At 44.8% G+C, this 17,439-nt stretch overlaps 1 protein-coding gene across 4 annotated transcripts; it reads right to left on the reverse strand.

Moving 5' to 3' along the window:
- Positions 1 to 61: 61 nt before the first annotated feature.
- LOC119209286 (epidermal retinol dehydrogenase 2-like) lies at positions 62 to 17,326 on the reverse strand. 4 transcript variants are annotated; one of them, XM_062557678.1, is made up of 7 exons: positions 17,007 to 17,132; positions 16,163 to 16,490; positions 12,807 to 12,938; positions 12,464 to 12,563; positions 9,636 to 9,780; positions 7,597 to 7,722; positions 62 to 1,653 (listed from the first exon to the last, which is right to left on the reverse strand). In XM_062557678.1, exons 1-7 carry the CDS (start codon positions 17,117 to 17,119, stop codon positions 1,557 to 1,559), a joined length of 1,041 nt encoding a protein of 346 aa, XP_062413662.1. In that variant the 5' UTR covers positions 17,120 to 17,132; the 3' UTR covers positions 62 to 1,556. The 4 variants fall into 4 exon arrangements, with proteins under 4 accessions (XP_062413662.1, XP_037314395.2, XP_037314396.1 ...); XM_037458498.2 differs by lacking the exon at positions 62 to 1,653 and adding an exon at positions 5,607 to 6,507 and having other exon boundaries at positions 17,007 to 17,135; XM_037458499.2 differs by lacking the exons at positions 62 to 1,653; positions 17,007 to 17,132 and adding exons at positions 5,607 to 6,507; positions 16,952 to 16,975.
- Positions 17,327 to 17,439: the final 113 nt, after the last annotated feature.

Raw genomic sequence — 17,439 nt, forward strand, 5'->3', positions numbered from 1 at the left:
ACTTAACTAAGTTCACTCATTTCGGTCATAATGCGGAACAAGAAACTCAAAACACGGGATGAAACATTTGAAATGGGAATTTATTGATCACTATTCTAAGTGGTTTACACTGAAGCTAAGAGACGGCTCCAGGAACAAACACACCTTTAGATTGATGTCTCCATTGAGCTGTTTCCATGATTAAGGCAACACAAGTGTTCTTCATTCAAATCTACTCCGTATACAAACATGAGCAGCTTTTAAGACTTTTACAGAGGTTGTGTTAAAACATCAACAACATATTATGGTTATCGGTTAAATATCACATATTAATAGTGGAACATTGGTAATTAAATATATTATAACCTTTATAATATCATCATAACAAACTGAGGGTTGCGTGTTGGTAAGTGACAGGTAAACTTTTAAGTACAAATCGCATGCATTATACTTCAAGAAACCTAACCTTCATGTTGTAGAATGTGTTTCATTCACTGTGGCCCATGAGAGCAGGCTGCTCCAAGGCTCCCCGTGAGGTCTCTGCACAAGGAAAGAGCCGGAAGCTTTTCAAACCTCCCTTTAGCTAACATTAGCTAAATGACTCGCGGTAAAACAGGAATCAAGAATTAGCCGATAAAACTGAAGTTCAACGGCCATTGAGTTTTCAGTCTGCTGTCATGTATGTGCGTATTGTAAAGCTTTCCTACTCCGCTCCAAGAAGGGAACAAGGAGAGGCGTCTCCACTCCCTCCAGCTAACTGCAGCATGCTAGTACAATGCTAGCTGTTACAATGCTAGCTATTACAACGCTAGCTGTTAGAGCTTATGTGACAACAGTGGGTACATTTAAATGGTAAAATCTTCACAGTGTGAGGTAAAATATATCTTTTAATTCACTGTTCCTTAATATAATCGCCTGGGTTTTTTTTCATCTGAAATGACGTGGACAGAAAAACACTGGGCCAGAGGATTATTATGGCTACATGAACAATGCAGATAGCTGATTACACTTAACTGAGCGGAAATGGCGTCATTAGCACCTTTTCTTATTCTCTGCCAGATGCTCAGGATAGTCATTTCCATTCATTTGAACTATTAAGTAGTGAACACCGCATGGTTTGTGGTTAGCTTAATGTTAGCAGTATTTTCTGATTGTATAGTTGGACTAGACTAGAGACCAACAGCACGTACCCTGTTTCTAGGGGAGGTTCCTGCTGTAGGAAGCAGTTGTCCTCAGTACTCAGGGCTCTGGTTACAGCGCCTGTGGTTGGGAGGCTAGTTATGAAAAGCCTCAAACGAATAATATGAATTCTCATAAAATAACATGTCAATCATCAAATGATAATGTCAATTAAAAACAAGTACATTAAGAGCAATCAAATATGGATTAAACATTGTGAGCTGCAGAGAGACAACGCTTGTATTCCAGTTTGAGCCGTTGAAATGAAAGAGTCTTCAAACCCAATCCACCTTTTGGCAACTGCTGCTCTGCTCTGATTGCATTATTATTCTGGGAAGATTTAAAAATGTGCCTTTCCATTCCAGTCCCCGATGACTTTGCCTTCTCGTTCTCTTCAATCACTCCTGTTTTTTGGAGCGCCCCTTGAACGTGTCCATGAGGTTGAAGGCTCCGAGGTACTGGCCCAGCAGAATGCCCTGCTTCATGGGGAGGACGCTGTGGAGACACACAAGGGAGGATCAGACGAGTTGAGGGGGTACAGAAAATACTGCAGTGCTGAGGATTACATTTAGTAGTGTTGGGATTAAACCTTTTTGTTTTACTGTTCATTCATGTTGTTCCCACACAAAGTGGACGTTAGCACCTTAATGACGGAGGACTTATAGCCATAGTAGTACTGGACTGGAGTGTGTGTTCTCCACAGGTGTGAACTGTACCTGCTGCACTTGAGCATCTCCCATTTGAGTTTTGAACCAAGCAGACCCAACTTCCAACACGAGTCTCTACTCACCACGGACAAAGGAGAGAATCTGTAACGTTAACTACACACACATCCCAGCTCAAAGCAACCAATATCATTGAGATGTTTGCAGAACCCTTAAAACCTTCACGGCTATCAGAGAGTGGGACAAGGAAGGACAGTGGTGAGGAGTACAGGACGAAGCGTTAGTCAGTGACCTTTGTCCTCCTCCCTTTGTTCCCTCACTGTGGATTCAGTCTCTTGCTCTCGTGTCCATCACCTCCTCTTCGGTGCCATATCCCCCCCCCCCCCTCATCAAAGTCCTTTCATTCCCCTCAGTGTCAGTGACGAAGGAGCACATCTATGCGCCAACGTCACCGTCCGCCACGGGGATCATCTTGCAATGAAAATAAAGCCGTAACGGGTTACACACACACACACACACACACACACACACACACACACACACAATGAATGTGTGAAAGGTTTCTCTATGCTTTTTGTAGAGACACAAGGTCCATGTGGAGGGGTGTGGACTTGGTGTCTATCACTGCACCTGGGTCCACCAGCTACAGGCTACAAGCTCAGCTGATGGCAGACTCTGGAGCCTCATTGGCCCATTATATCTAGCAACTGATTCAAAGATTTTGGGACACAATTTCTCATCAACTGAGAGGCATTTTTGGGGCCCATGTGAGGAGAATCGGGGCCTTTTGATTGTACGTGTCTTCTTCCATCACTGCTATGTTTTAGTATTTCAATTTGGCTTTCAGCCGGGAGATTGGTCTGTTGACAAAGGCGAGATGGCACCTTAGAGAGCTCCCATTTTACCTTTAATAGTTTTTTTGTTTGTTGTTCCACATCTGCAGCTGTGAGTCAGTGCCCTGCTTTCCATCTCATGCCCTTCTACCTCCGGAGCAGAATAATCAACAATCCTTTAACAGACCCAAGATATCCACCCAGTCACAACCAGCAGTTAGCAACCTGGTATGAGGCACTACGTGATCAGAGGAATCATTTATTGTCATTATGCCACACGGGGGGGGGGGGGGGGGGGGGCGCACCAGCGAATGTGGGCCGTGTGAAAAACACGACCACGACAAAGCAGTCAGATGAGCATCAGGAGGAATCTTCAGTTGTAATTTCCCAGTTTGCCCACTTTGTCAAATTGTTTTCAAAGCGAGGCCCTTTTCCTGGAACACTGCTCTGGGTAGCTCAGCACAGCATCACAACCAACCAGCTGAAGAAAACTATGAACCCTCAGCGTGATGCAACAGCCAGCTAATCCCCCCCCGACCAATAAAACATTCAGTGCTCTCCCTCCGTGCTTTATTAGGACCATATTAAAAATGTGTCAGCACCATAAAGCAGCATAGTACACCGTCAATGAGGAACATCCAGCCACAACACGAGAAACAACCCAACAACGGCACAGCCACGATGTGGCTACATTTGAAAGCACGACGGTCTGTTCAGCAGGCTCTTTGGACGGGGGACGACACCGATTAGCATAGAGCGTTATTGCTGATTGCTTTAAACATCTGCATGCTTCATGAGTGGCATGGAGCCAGGCTGGAGGCCATCAGCACGCAGCGGAGACACAGCCGCCTCGCGTGCCGACCCGTATTACGTCTCGCCTCTGTCCCCGGGGCAGACATTAGTAAGTGGATCTCCTCCTCAGACGGGCTCGTGGTGTGCAGCACACCGGCTTCCACAGGAATCCATACGTGCACGTTGGATTGACCCGAGTCAACATTAAAAGAAACTATTTGGTGGATTTATTTCTGAGCAGAGGATGCACAAGCACTTAGACACATTTTATTGACCATTAAGGGTCTGTGATGAACTTTAATTGAGCATGAAGGGACACAAGGCATCTCTGGGAGAACGTTGAGGGGTGAGGAGATTTTTCCATGACTTCCACGACTGGATTCCCATGTGTGCCAAAAGCCCCACATCCACAGGACGAAAGACTGCTTTCTGATCCGTGGGCATAGCAACTGAAGAACTCACTCAAGCCCCTGTCCCACATCAAGACAACCCTTCCAGTCCCATTTGCTCTTCACCAGATGCTCCACCCAGCAGCCTCTGCGTCTCACTTAAACGCTTCCTACTATTTGAATTTTTGTTCTACTCGTGCTAAAATTGGTCTGTTGTTCTGCCGGTTTTTCATTAGATGGGGGGGGGGTTGTTCCCCTCTGGTAGTGATAAAAGATTGTAACCCAATTAAGCTGAACTCTACGTGTGTGCAAACGCTGAGGCAAACGCATGGCTTGCGTTTAGAAAAGATAAACGGACAAAAGCAAAATGCTTTGGAAAGTGAAGTGATGATTGAAACCAGTGCGGCACAAGGGCCCCACAGCGGCCGCTGAGTCACTGCACGCTGATGAAGTCAAAGCAGAGGTGCAGCGGAGACGGCCCCAGGTCAGGCTTTGATGAACGACAAGCGCCCACGCACAGTTGTGCCATAACGGAGCTCGTGGCCGTGGTGAGAGCAGGATGTGGGATCCACTGGTTTGAAGTGATACTTGAGAATGTGAGTCAGCGTCAGCAGGCACAGCGTGGACCACATGCATTCACCACGCTGAGAGGCAGCAGACAAACGCAGACATGTAATATTCATCACTTAATGGAGGAGAGGCCCTGCACTCCCATGGTGAGGAGCCCGGATGCTCCATCGCTTTAACGAGCTGCTCACAGAGAGAACGTATGAAGACAAGGCAACACGGCCTACTGGGAGCTGTATGCCAATATATATAAAGGCTAATAATATATAATAAGGTTAATATGAGGTTATATGGGTGTGCGCTACAGATGTCCATGTATTGCATTGCAGAGTTACAGAAATGAGCATGCTTGCTAATGATAGGGAGTCTCTTTAAAGCCCAGTGTGTCCTCCGTCCTCCATGAGGGGACAAAGAAGTAGAGCTGGTCCATCAATAATACTTCCATGGTCCATGTTCCTTGGAATGTTTGCTCATTGGATGAAATTGAGAGAAATACTTGCATCATCTTCACACACTGGCAGCAGCCAGAGAGGTAGACACCCGGTTAGCAGCAAGCTTATTATTATTTCAGTTTTATATTTACTTCATTATTCTCTTTGTTTCAATAGACGTTTATTCCTTAACAAAACCCTGTGCAGTAGGAGTGTGAATCACAAACTACAATAAGGGACTGTGTGGTGTGTCAGTCTGTAGAGACCTCTGGTATTTTAAGTCAAACCACACCCCCTCACTGATGCCCCGCCCCCCCCCCCCGGCTGAGGCAGGTGAAGCTGTCAGGAACGCTTTTATGATTCCGTATCTTCACAGGAGCAGTGTGCGCAGTGTGTTACTTCCAACAGCCTCCAACCTGCATGACGGGTGAATATGGAATTTATGTTCACCTTGGAATGATTCAATAATTTAAGTTTAAGCGTATAAAAAGTAAGGTAATTAACAATAATTCCACATGATGACGTGTGATCAATAGAACTGAATAACGGTGCAAACATGAACACAATAACTAAATCAATACAAAATTGAAATTCCCCACTTTTGAACAACAGTTTTGAATAAATGAGAAAATAGTTTTTACGTACTAACTACTCAAGCAAGGTCTTTATGAATAGTTATTGATTTATGAAAGGATCTCTATCATTACGGTAGACAGCAACGCTGCAAACTACTTCTTCATAAACACGATTCAAATGAAACAAACAATCTTTATTAAACACTTAGTCATCAATATGTACTTTGCAGGGACACTTGATCAGCATTCTGATTCATACAAGCCACACACAACTGACTTCTTCTTTTCAAGCTTAATGACATTTCTAAAATACCATTTTGATGTTTCAGTTATGCGTCTCTGAATGCTTGAGAATTGGATCAATGAAATGTAAAACTCAATTCTTACCCATCAAAGTGTTCATAGTGGAGTTCAGGTTTCATTATTATTCGTGGTAATGACGATATATGTGCATATTTTCTTACATCAAGATATCCATTCAGGATATTTCTAAATTGTGACTAGTAGAAACGAATTTATGGAAAGGTCAGCTTGGAATTCTAACTCGTGTCTTGTTAAATTACATTTCATATACTTGAGATACGATTGCAACAAGTGGAAATGATATTCTTAAAAAGCAATACGTGGTTATGTATGAGAGTTTGAACATCATAAAAGTTTAAAATGATGTACACACACGTCCAAGTGAGTATCTCAATATGGGAAATGACATTTCCACTCGTCACAATTCTTTTGAACATGCGGTTTTTCAATTGTTTGTATGTATATGCATATATACACACTTGGATTAAAAAATGTATTTTATTCAGTTTGAATTTTTGGTCAAAATGTCATTTCTACATGTGAAAACATTTTGACATGTCTAATTGTTTTACAGCTATCATAAATTAACATTAGAAATGTTGCAAACTAAAAGGCCGCTAGTCAGCCCTACTTGTTAAACAATACACCAGCAATTAGCCCGTTCCCACAGGCAGGGACAGGCACACAAGCACTAGTGCAACTTGCAGTGCCCACTGGTGTCAGTGTGGCACTCTACTTGGACCGACATTCCCAGGTAAGAGGAGAGGAGGTAGGTCAGCTTCCACTGCACAGCACTGAGGAGCAGGAGGAGGAGGAGGAGGAACAGGGAGTCAGCTCCACGTTGCATCCAGTGACTCGGTACACAGCAGACACGCCCGGCACCCTTCAGTGTTCTGCCACCTCAAATTCATTCAAAAACCTCGTCTCCCAAACCACTCTGTCACTAACAAACACACCGTGGTGACCTCTGCCCATGTGCCACACCCACACCTAGAAGTGCCTCAAAGCTTTAGTTCACAGCAATAACTACCATGAGCTCAAACGCAGTGTGCAGGGAACAGGAGAAGTGAATCGAGGACAACATGTGATTTAGTTACTTCATACTTTGTGTAACATGGCAGACAAACAAAACCAAACGCAATTATCTAATTTTTCAAGAGAACCAATCTCCATCATCCTGTCGAAATGCATCCAACGTGGACTAAAAGAACCTTGCTGTTGTACATGATTAGAGCCACAGGGGTAAAAGCCGGAATCAGCACCTCTGTGACCCCTTTCGCAATAACATCTGTACCCAACAAACAGCAAAATGGAAAGTGGGCTCGGCTTGTCATTACCACTGCACCCCCGACCCTCAAAAAGGAGTCATCCTCCGCTACCGGGACTTTCACAATGCCTTTCTGTATATAGCAGCAGTCACTTCTCATACCTCAGAGGCTGCTGTATTGAGCAACTACCACAAAACTCAACAGTTGGGAATAACTCAAAACCACTAATGCAGTGAAAATAATGCTAATGAACAACAAAAGCAACTCTGAAGACATTAAACATGTGGAGCTGAACCTCTGCTGGAGGAGCTTTGTGTCACAGATCAATAAGGGCACAAGAGGAGATGTGCTCTCTACTAACTTTCAGAGATTTCATTTGTTATACTTAAGCAAAGAATTTCAATACTTATCAATACTAAACAAGCATTTACAACCTGAAATTCTCAAAAGAGGTAGCCTGCATGTGACCTTGCATCTGTGGTACAACCATTGTTTACTTCACATTGGTCCCATCACAAGACCGGACACTAAGCTAAAGGCCACGAGCGCAGACTGCATGTGAACCACTTGGACCATGAGTGCAGCCATTAGGAAGAGGAGGAAGAAAGCACTCACTTCTTGAGAGCGGTGATGAGGTACATGCTCTTGGGCATGAGCAGGAAGACCTGGTCTGTGAGCACGGCGTTAATGATCTTCTTGGCCACGTACTCTGGATTTAGGATTGGCAGCAGTATTGGCCACCTGATGAACACAAGGGAAACAAAAGACATACAACTGTTAGCAGCACGGAAGAGTCCTCCCTCCCTGCTGTTACATGGCAGAGACTCTGGAACCACGGCGAGCGGCTCACAAGCCGTGTCACTAAGTCGTTATGCTGTATCCTTAAGGACGCTATGCTGCATCCTTAAGGACACATTCCTCGACCCCATACGTCACTTCCACTGCGACTCGGCCACGACTTGCCCGTCCCATTCCTTCGGCTCCTCTGAAAGCCCCACAGGAGCCACCAATCTGATCTATCCTTAGCAGCCCAGCATATCCCATCATGCAGTGCGGCTGACGAGGATTTAATTTATCCAGGACAGAGGCAGGTGCTTTTTTAAATTTAAAATTACCGGAAATCTCAAATGCATCATGCTCCAGAGGAGAAGCCTATCTTCCCTAAATGAAATGAGAATAAGTTTATCTTCTTTATCTGTACTTTCAAGGCTTTTTTTGTTAAGCTCAGCAGGTTGCTAGGCAACGGGAGCAGAGGAGTTAATGCTGATGACACAAGCAGGAAGTCCCCCACAGGCCAGACCGTCCCATTTCAGGGAGCGTTGAGTTCAGCCTATGCGGTTGTTGGAGGACAAGCCCAGGTCTAGGAAGGATGCAGGCTACAAGGCTGCAGGCTACAAGGCTGCAGCCTAGCGACTTTGAGACACAGCTACGGGGTGGTTTCAAAGGGTACGAGTAGGACGAGTGGAAAGGTACCGGCTTTGGCGTAAAGCATGTGTCCCGGTGGCTTCAGGGCCCGGATGCGTTGTGGAGGGCAGGAAGACAGAAATAGAGACAGACACAAGTCTCCAAACACCTCTGACATCTGACCCGGGGTCTGTGTGTGTGTGTGTGTCTGTGTGTGTGTGTGTGGCTGGAGGGCTCCTCTGGTAGAGTGGTGTTTACGTGTTACTCAACAGTAGGAATCTAGCAGACGCATTGGTTTCTATGACAACGTGAAACAGCTCACCAACGTAGAGGGACAAAGGAGCCCCTTGAATATTGGTTAGTGAAATAGTGACACCGATAAGCCAAAACATCATCATCAGAGCGACCTAATGGGAGTCCTGCGCAGTCTGTACGCACCGCTCTGCTCCAATCAGAAAGTCAGATTTTATTTACAGTTACATGTCTAGGGATTGTACAACTTTAGATGCTTTGCCTACTTTATTTGCTTCATGCATTGGGTGTAAAGAACAAGTCAAGTATTAAATGCGTTACAAGGAAACAAAAGGCTTAAAACCCAACAAACTATTTGATTTGGCTGCAAAGAATGTAAGCAAATGACGCTATTTAACACTTGCTGTTCCTAAAGCCTTTAAAGGCTGTGGCCGTGAAGCAGCTTAGTGGTGGTTGTGGGCACCAGCGCGTGGACATTAAATGTGAGTGGTTGATTTGAGCTGCGGCCATAATAGCCAATCATCTGAAGCCATCAGAGTGATGGAGAGAAACCTTTAGAGACGTTTCGAGGCATAGCCAGAGATGGGATTAGTGCTGCTGGCCTCAGCGCTCTTCATAAGGAATCACTTTCACCACTAATAGAATTGTTGTACCTTTGTTCGACGTCAAATGTAGTATTGTACAATGTCATCATTGGGATTAACATGAATGAATGAATGAAGGAATGAATTTGGATTCTTTTACTTTGAGGTATTAAAACTTTGAGTTTACATCCATGTCAGTGCGTAATAGCTTCAATTCATCGGTTTTATATAATATAAATGTAAAATTGTAGGTTCTAAATTATATTGAGCACAATCCTTGAATCCAGGTGGACTTTAGTGCAGATGTTGCTGCGATCTGCTTAACGGGAATGGACAGAGGGACGGGTGACCTGGAAAGGTAACGCCTGCAGATAGAAGCAGAAATACAGTGAAGCGTCACGTGGAGACACCTACTTGGTCTGACATCCATCGAACATGCCGGTGTTGATGAAGTATGGGCACACGATGGTGGTCTTGATGCCGTCCTTCCCAGTGGCCAGCAGCTCCAGACCCACAGACTCAGCAAAGCCTACAGCTGCAAACTTACTGGCACAGTAGTCTGCAGGCACAGGTGGACAAACTAAGAGTGACATCTTATTCCTGAGTACACTTGTGCTCACTTACTGAGGGGGCGGGGGCCCTCTGAGGAACATGTGTAGTTTTAGGCCAGACAAAATAAATGTAATTGAAAGAAACATGCCAACCACTAAAGCCTACTACACGTGAACACACCAGGGCTGCTCAACTAGGATCACACGCATGCTTAAATCATTCACTTTATCAACTTTTGGGCCATACAAAAGAAAATGCATGATAACAAATCAACCTGGTACACTGAGCACAAAAAAAGGTTGGATCTCTGAAGAACTTTGACCAATCATTATCACATTGGTTGTATAGATATGAATGGTGATGACATGCCCACAAAACCTGGCCCCTCACATTTTGCAGTAACTCAAGCTGACCACAGAGCAGAGCAGATATGAGAGCAGCGGGGTCAAAGTTCAAGGTGCCTTGCTATGTCCAAAGCTGCAGAAACTAAAGCAAACCACACAATTCATATTGGAACACAGTGCGTCTGATTGCATCATCCCTTCCCAAAGGCTCCGTGTCCCACATCCACCATGACAGCGCATTCATGAGGCCAGCCAGGAGTAGGAAAAGGTGTTCTGTCTGCTCTGAAGCTCCCCCCAAAATCACCTCAGTCCGACATTAAGGCACAAGAGAGAGAGAGCACCGCAGCCCCCACCTTTACATTACTGTCCCAATTCTGTGGGACAACAATCAGTAGAAACCATCCATGAGTGGAATGCCGTTTCCTGTCATCCTGCGTGACCTCACACACACGAGTGGAAGCTAAACCGCGGTTAGCACACCACCAACATCTACCAGGTGTACTGATAAGGCCACTAATTATCAGAAAGTTCACCCAGGCGCCTTGACCTCAGTCTGCTGGATGGGGCTGACTCATGCTCATTAATAACGTGTGCTTCTCACAATACTGCTGTTAGATGATAAGTGCAATGGTTACATCTATTACACAACCACTGATAAGGTTCACACAAACCTATGGGTAAATATGGGTGAGAGGGCATCTACTCACATATCATTCATTAACTATTCAAGTTTTTAAAGAAATTACTAAGAAGGAATCAGAATTAGAAAATGAAGACGAGCAGACATAACAAGCCCATGTGACCTAAGCGCACTGAACCAGGACTACGAGCTGGAATAAATTAAATAAATTAAGAAAGAATCAAATATACACAAGAAGCATGTATTTTATGCACAAGTATTGTAGATGATGATTTAATACCATCCAGTTCTCATTGTAATGGCGCCAACGACGCACAATTACTTTGAGTCAACTATTTTCTTATTTGCAGTTCAATCTGCTTTATGCAAGATATCTACCCTATAATTTGAGTAATTTCATCTTGAATATCAAGTCTAATACAATAGTCATGTTATTTAAACAAAAGGCAGCTAGACTTCACATCCAGTAGTAAATAGACTAGAAATTGTTAGCAGTACTATATAAATATAGTTACTAAAGTTGAGTTTGTTTGTAGTTTTCTTAGGTTCTTGTCATGTGCAGCACTCTGTGTTTGAGTTAGTCATGTTGCCCATTGGGTCTCCTTCAGGTCTGCTTGTAAAAACTGTCCAGTGACAAGTAGATGCTAATCCCATCTGCACTCTGGCTACTCACCATTCATCTTTCCCCAGTAGACGTGTTTGGTGACTCGGTGCTGTGAGTAATGCCCCCTGTGGGCAGCACAAGGTAAACAAGCAGCAGGCCACCGTTGGCAGCGTCATGGGGGGATTCAGGCAAAAACAGACACAATGGTTCTGCAACAGCGACACGAACCGGGTCTCCACGGTTCCTTTCAAACATCAGCGTTTCCATCATGTTGTGTTAGAAGAGGCTTCCTTGGATGCTCTGAACACGTTTAGTAAAGAATGACCATATTCACTTCTGCGTGGCGTTGCAGGGACGGCATGAATACCAATACTTACTCAATAAGTAGATGCCAAACTTCTGAAAATACGATATTTCAACAGCAACCCAAAAGGCCACAGAGTTTGAGACTAACAGCATCTAAACTCAGACGTGAAGCATTAAACTGGACTATTAGTATTTGTGGAAAACCTCAAAGTGCTTTCAATCACACACACGGGTGGCAGCAGTTACCCAACGAGGTGCCCCTCGTACTGAGAGTACTACATTCTCATGCATGCTCACAGCGACACGGTCCTACCCTGTCCAAAGACACTGCCTGGGGACACAGATCCACCTCCAGCCCTCAGATTGGTGGACAAACAGCCTACATGGACTGGATTTCAATAAGTCACCAATGAAGGCCCCTGGGCCGGTTTGGACCCCGGACCTTCCAGCTGTGCTAAACTAGTTCAACGCAAAGCCACAAAAACAGGGCATTTATAATGATTCATCTGTACATATGTATTATTCCAACAAAGAACTTCTGATGTTAAGTGTACTGCTGTCCTGCTGAGGTTAAATGCATTTAGATAAGTGATGGGTTCAAGCTCTTTTCAGTAAAACTGAGAATGTGCAAAGGTCATTTATAACATCACATGTTCAAATGTAAAGTTAGACAAATTAAACTAAAATGTTGCAGTCTTAGCAATTTTTGGGAATTGTTTTAGGAGGCAAACGTTTGAATATAAAGGTTGCTGTAATAAATGTGACATGCATGATATGGACAGAAGTAAACACACACCTGCCAATCCATTGACTCCGATTAGTCCAGCTGAGCTGGAAATGCTGACAAGATGGCCGTGATTGTTGGCAATCATGGCAGGAAGGAAGGCCTTGTAGGTCTGAGCAGGGAGACACAAACCTCATCAGCCATAAATGGACAAATGTAAGCATGCATCTGCATTGGCATAAATTAACTATGTCACCTTACCAAAAAGAACAGATCAAAATTAAGTTCCAAAAACTAAAAAGCAGTTTATTCAGTTGTGGCCGTGTGAGCGTAGTTTATAACGAGCTCTAAATGGATACGTTGCATCAGACAAAGCCTCCGTGAGAGATGACTTGTGCTGATGTAGTGGACTGACCCAGAAGTGAGCCATGGTGTTGACCTCCACCGTCTTCTCAATCAGGGAATCGGGGGCGTCCATGAACTTCTTTCCTGTCACGATGCCTGCGTTGTTCACCAGAATGGTGACGTCCCCCACCTCTCTCTTAACCTGGATGGGGCAACAGAAGACCCTCCATCACGTATGACACAGTCACCCTTGTGTAAAGGAAGGAAGGGAGAATATCCACATTGGTTCTGCTTTGATGCTAAAACATTGCAAGAAATGGATCTTTTTGTTGTTGGTCTCTGAAAAGCTTAAAGCAAACTACAAACTGCTTTTAATGTATGCATTCATTTGTACTTGGTTATCATTTATTGTACATTTTCAGATTGTGTATTCTTAAACATGGTCACACACTAAGCCAACGCGGAAATGCCAGACTGTGATTAGAAGTGAATACATTGACTTATGGCAGAGTTTATAACTGGTTAGACTCAATAAAATAGTAAATTAATTAAGTAGGGCGGTGCCTTTCAACCTCTTGAGCTGCGGTACATTTCTACAATGAATGAAAGACTTCAACCAAAAAGGTTACATTTTATTTGGCACTTCAGCTAATAGCTTGGAGAGCTCTCTGACACGTTTGTGGATTTCCTCACAGAGGGTGTAGAATGTTTATAATAATGTTTTACACGTGACCAAATCACGTCACCGTTAACCTGGCACGCATCGAGAGCGGGCCAATCATAGCGCTTCATAGTAAACGGGTCCATATAACTTACAATAATATGAGGTCAGTGACCAGATTCTCCTTCCTCCTCCTATTAGCTGCATAGTTTGGGCTAATGATTGACATGTCTGCTGCTTTGTGCCATCATTCCCTGATAACCCTCAGGGACACAGCAGAAATGAACACGTATGGTAGCTGCTGCAGATGGATCAAAGCATCAGGAACCGTGGCAGGCATGGCCATTTGTTTTGGTTTCCCATGTCCTCCAATGCTGGAGAGGGGGTGTACATACATGTCAAGTCACTGCTCCCCCCCCCCCCCCCCATCCGTCCTTACCAAAGAATACCATGAGAGCACAAAGAGGTTTTTAAAGCACTCTTCACGTGGTGCTGTCACAATCACCGTGTCACTCTCTACATGTCGTTCAACAAAAACAGAAAGACAATGAGCGTAATCACTGAAGTGTGAATTAGGGCGGTGATCGCAGCCTGTGTGCAGCGCTGCTAAACACATGTTGGTAGACAGGAAGTGATTCGACCTTTGTCCAGGTTATTTGGGCATTTGATCCGTGTGAGAAAGGAGGCACAACCTCAAGACATCACACGTGTCCATGTGCACACCGGGTTATCCAAGGTGACGCTTTTATATGCTGGCCCTTGGTCTTACACTCAAGTGGGACTGCTGATAAAAGGGAAAGATAACTTCAAACAGCGTGATGGTAAAACAAGGATATCCTGATCAAGATATCCGTAGACAGACTTCTACTAGCACATGTGGACTTCTACCTGGCTGCTCTGTGTACAGGACACACTTTGTTGGTGCACTTGGTTCCCACCTTTCCTTTGTCATTCATGGTAATTACGCTGTGTTGGGTATCAAAGTTTAGTTTGGGTTGTAGGAAGGGGAGGGGCTGAGAGACAGTCATACTTTTGTTGACAGCTGAAAACGACGCTATACTAATTGCTCCATTTAGTGATACTGCTTTCTTTACCATACAATAAAACTGGATCGTGGACACGTCCACAGGGTAATCTCCCCTACTCAGCCTGGAGGACTACTACGAAGTTTCCAACAGTCACACTGTTTGTGTTTTTATTTAATAAATATATTGAGGACATTTGGCTGCAAAATGTTTGGTGAAATGCATATATTTTTAATGGACGTGTATAATCCCTGGTGATGTAGTGTTCTTACTATTTAAACCATCTTGTTACAGTGAGTTGATTGCGTTTTAAGGCCGACCGAGCTGCGGGACGACTCGCCACGTGCCCCTGGACCTCTTGTTCATGAACCCTGTTTGTACTCCCATGAGCAGAGCTTCCCTCTCCCCTCGTTGGTGACTCAGAGGTCGAGGAGAGGCTTTGTGAACTGCTCCTCACTAACAAAGAGGACGCATGGACTGTTTGCGTACTTCATGTGTATATAGTACATATTTACTGGCAGCTCCTGACTGCTTGTCTTTGGTGTTGGCATAGAACACCCTATCGTCTCGGGGGGGGACTACACGTCTGTAACTGATTTGTTTAGGTTTCAGCCGCTGGATGAGGGCACTTTCTGTCTACATAGTAAAGTAATAGTTGGCCCTATTTTAATGAGATCCCATCGACGCCAAAGTCTAGAGCAGATGAAAATGCAGACAGTAACAACGCTGTGTCTTGTTCCTGGTTTTTGTGGGCAGGATGATTTCCCTTTACAGTTGTGTTCAGGATTATTCTCATTTTAAGCCAGCTGGTTGTTCAGATCCTGCTCTGTGCCCTTACTGTAGGCTTCGCCCACATCCAGCCAATCAAGTGTCTGTTTACACAACAGTCGTCCACTCCCCTGCCTCAAGTCCGTACACACACACACACACACACACACACACACACACACACACACACACACACACACACACACACACACACACACACACCCTGATTTACATACTGTATACATGGACACACAGTTCACTGTTGGTGAAGTCTGACCACGCCTTTATGACAACGTGAAAAGCAACACGTGTTGGCATATGCAGTGGTTCCAACACCACCTTCGTGGCATAGTAGCCAGCTTTAGTTCATTTAGCATAGGATCCTAGATGTTATCAGAATCCTACAGCCAAGTTAACCCAATGCCAAAGGAAGATTAATGATTAAAGCTTTTTAGTCATGACAGGTCTTTTACTAGGACTTGGATTAAGACCGTTGACTTTGAGCCTGCATGACCATCGTTTGAGCTTAGAGAGTCTTAGAAAACTACAAATTCAAAGAACAACTTCTCTCGCTGGAATCGTTATATATAACACGGTCTGTTGATTGAGACTGGTTGCTTAATCCTAATGTTTTTATTGCAATAAAATAAAAATAGCCAATGTAATAAGTCAATCCCACATTACTCATGTGATGTAATTATGAGGTATTCTCAGGCGAATAGCAGTTTGTACATTCTGAACTAATTCATTTTCAATGGCTATCACTGAAGAGGTGATATTTATTTTATCCTGAAGTCAGATTTTTGCCCTCATTGGACCAAGTAAAACATGTAAATAACGAGCACTCCCATGCTGCTCCAGACTGGTCGCAGTAAACCGTGGGGGCCCACAGGGGGGCAGCGAGGGTCGGGCCCACAGGGGGGCAGCGAGGGTCGGGCCCACAGGTGGATTTGTTGCAGCAGACACCCTTACCTGGTCGGCCACTCTGTACACCTCGTTCTTGTCGCTGCAGTCACACAGGTAGTGGTGGACTCTGCTGGCTCCGCTCTGCTTGGCCAGCCTGGCAGTCTCCTTCATGCCCTCTTGGTTGATGTCCCACAGCACCAGCACAGTGTCACGGGCCGCAAACTCCTGAGCCATGAGGCGGCCGATCCCGCTACCGGACCCTGTGATCAGCACCACCTCCCCAGCTATGTTCTTCTTCCTTTTAGGCACGAAGAGGTGGATGAAAGACTCCACATTGTACCAGATGGACAGCAGGAGGACCTGCATGGTCTCCAGGAAGAAATTCATGATGGATCTAGGACCGCAAGAAGGGAAACACAGAACACGTTTAATCTGAGAAGGATTCTTGTAGGCCAACCAGGAAGTTAACTCCAAAGGGATTTTTCTATTGAATTTGGAACCATTGCGGAAAACATTCACTATACTGATGAAGAGGAGTTTTTGACTGTTTGACTTCGTGTCATCTACAAAAAAGATTTATTGATTGATTTTTTCTTCATAAAGACCTAATTATTCACACATAAAGTACATGTACTCCTGCCTTGAATGCAATCACTTACGGGATAAAAAAGTACGGAGTTTAGTTATCACACACAATGAGGTGAAGTTAGACACTTTAAGTGTGAATAGCGGATCAGCGCGTGGGCACTAACGGTCATTAGCACGCGCACTGAGCGCGCGACCTGAGGGCTTATTAACATGCAAGGGTCCCGCTGCCTTCAACCGTTATCACCGGACAACCAACAAGAGTTTTACCGTGAAGGCGGTGAACCGAGGACTGCGCTTAATTGTCATTGAGATTCTAGCTTACCGGAACAGAAGTCCATGTCCCGCGGGCACACAAAGTAACGTTATCAGCTTAAACCGATACCTTTGCTCACCACTGAGAATAAAGTTATAAAACACTCCGCTACGACCAAACATGTGCTACCGCGGGGGCGTTGGTAAAAGCAGCGGGTGAAGCTGCCGCAGCCGGTCAACGTACCGTGATGTTGAGCGGAGTTTCCCGGATGAGGTTCTGCCGTTTCTGAAGCGTCTGGAGACAAAAAGCGGCTAACACATCAGAGACAGGACGCCACTCAGCGGGGAGATGCCGGATGTGTCGCGTGACATGCAATCATCCAATCCTGACCCGCCCCTCTCCCATTCCGCGCTAGGCATTCTGGGGCTTGAAGTCGGTGTGTTTGTCTTCACTCGTTAGTACCACTACAGCCAATTAACTACACAGAGTTCACGACGTTCAT

This window comes from Pungitius pungitius, chromosome 15, assembly GCF_949316345.1.
Source record: "Pungitius pungitius chromosome 15, fPunPun2.1, whole genome shotgun sequence".
In the NCBI taxonomy this organism is placed as follows: domain Eukaryota; kingdom Metazoa; phylum Chordata; class Actinopteri; order Perciformes; family Gasterosteidae; genus Pungitius; species Pungitius pungitius.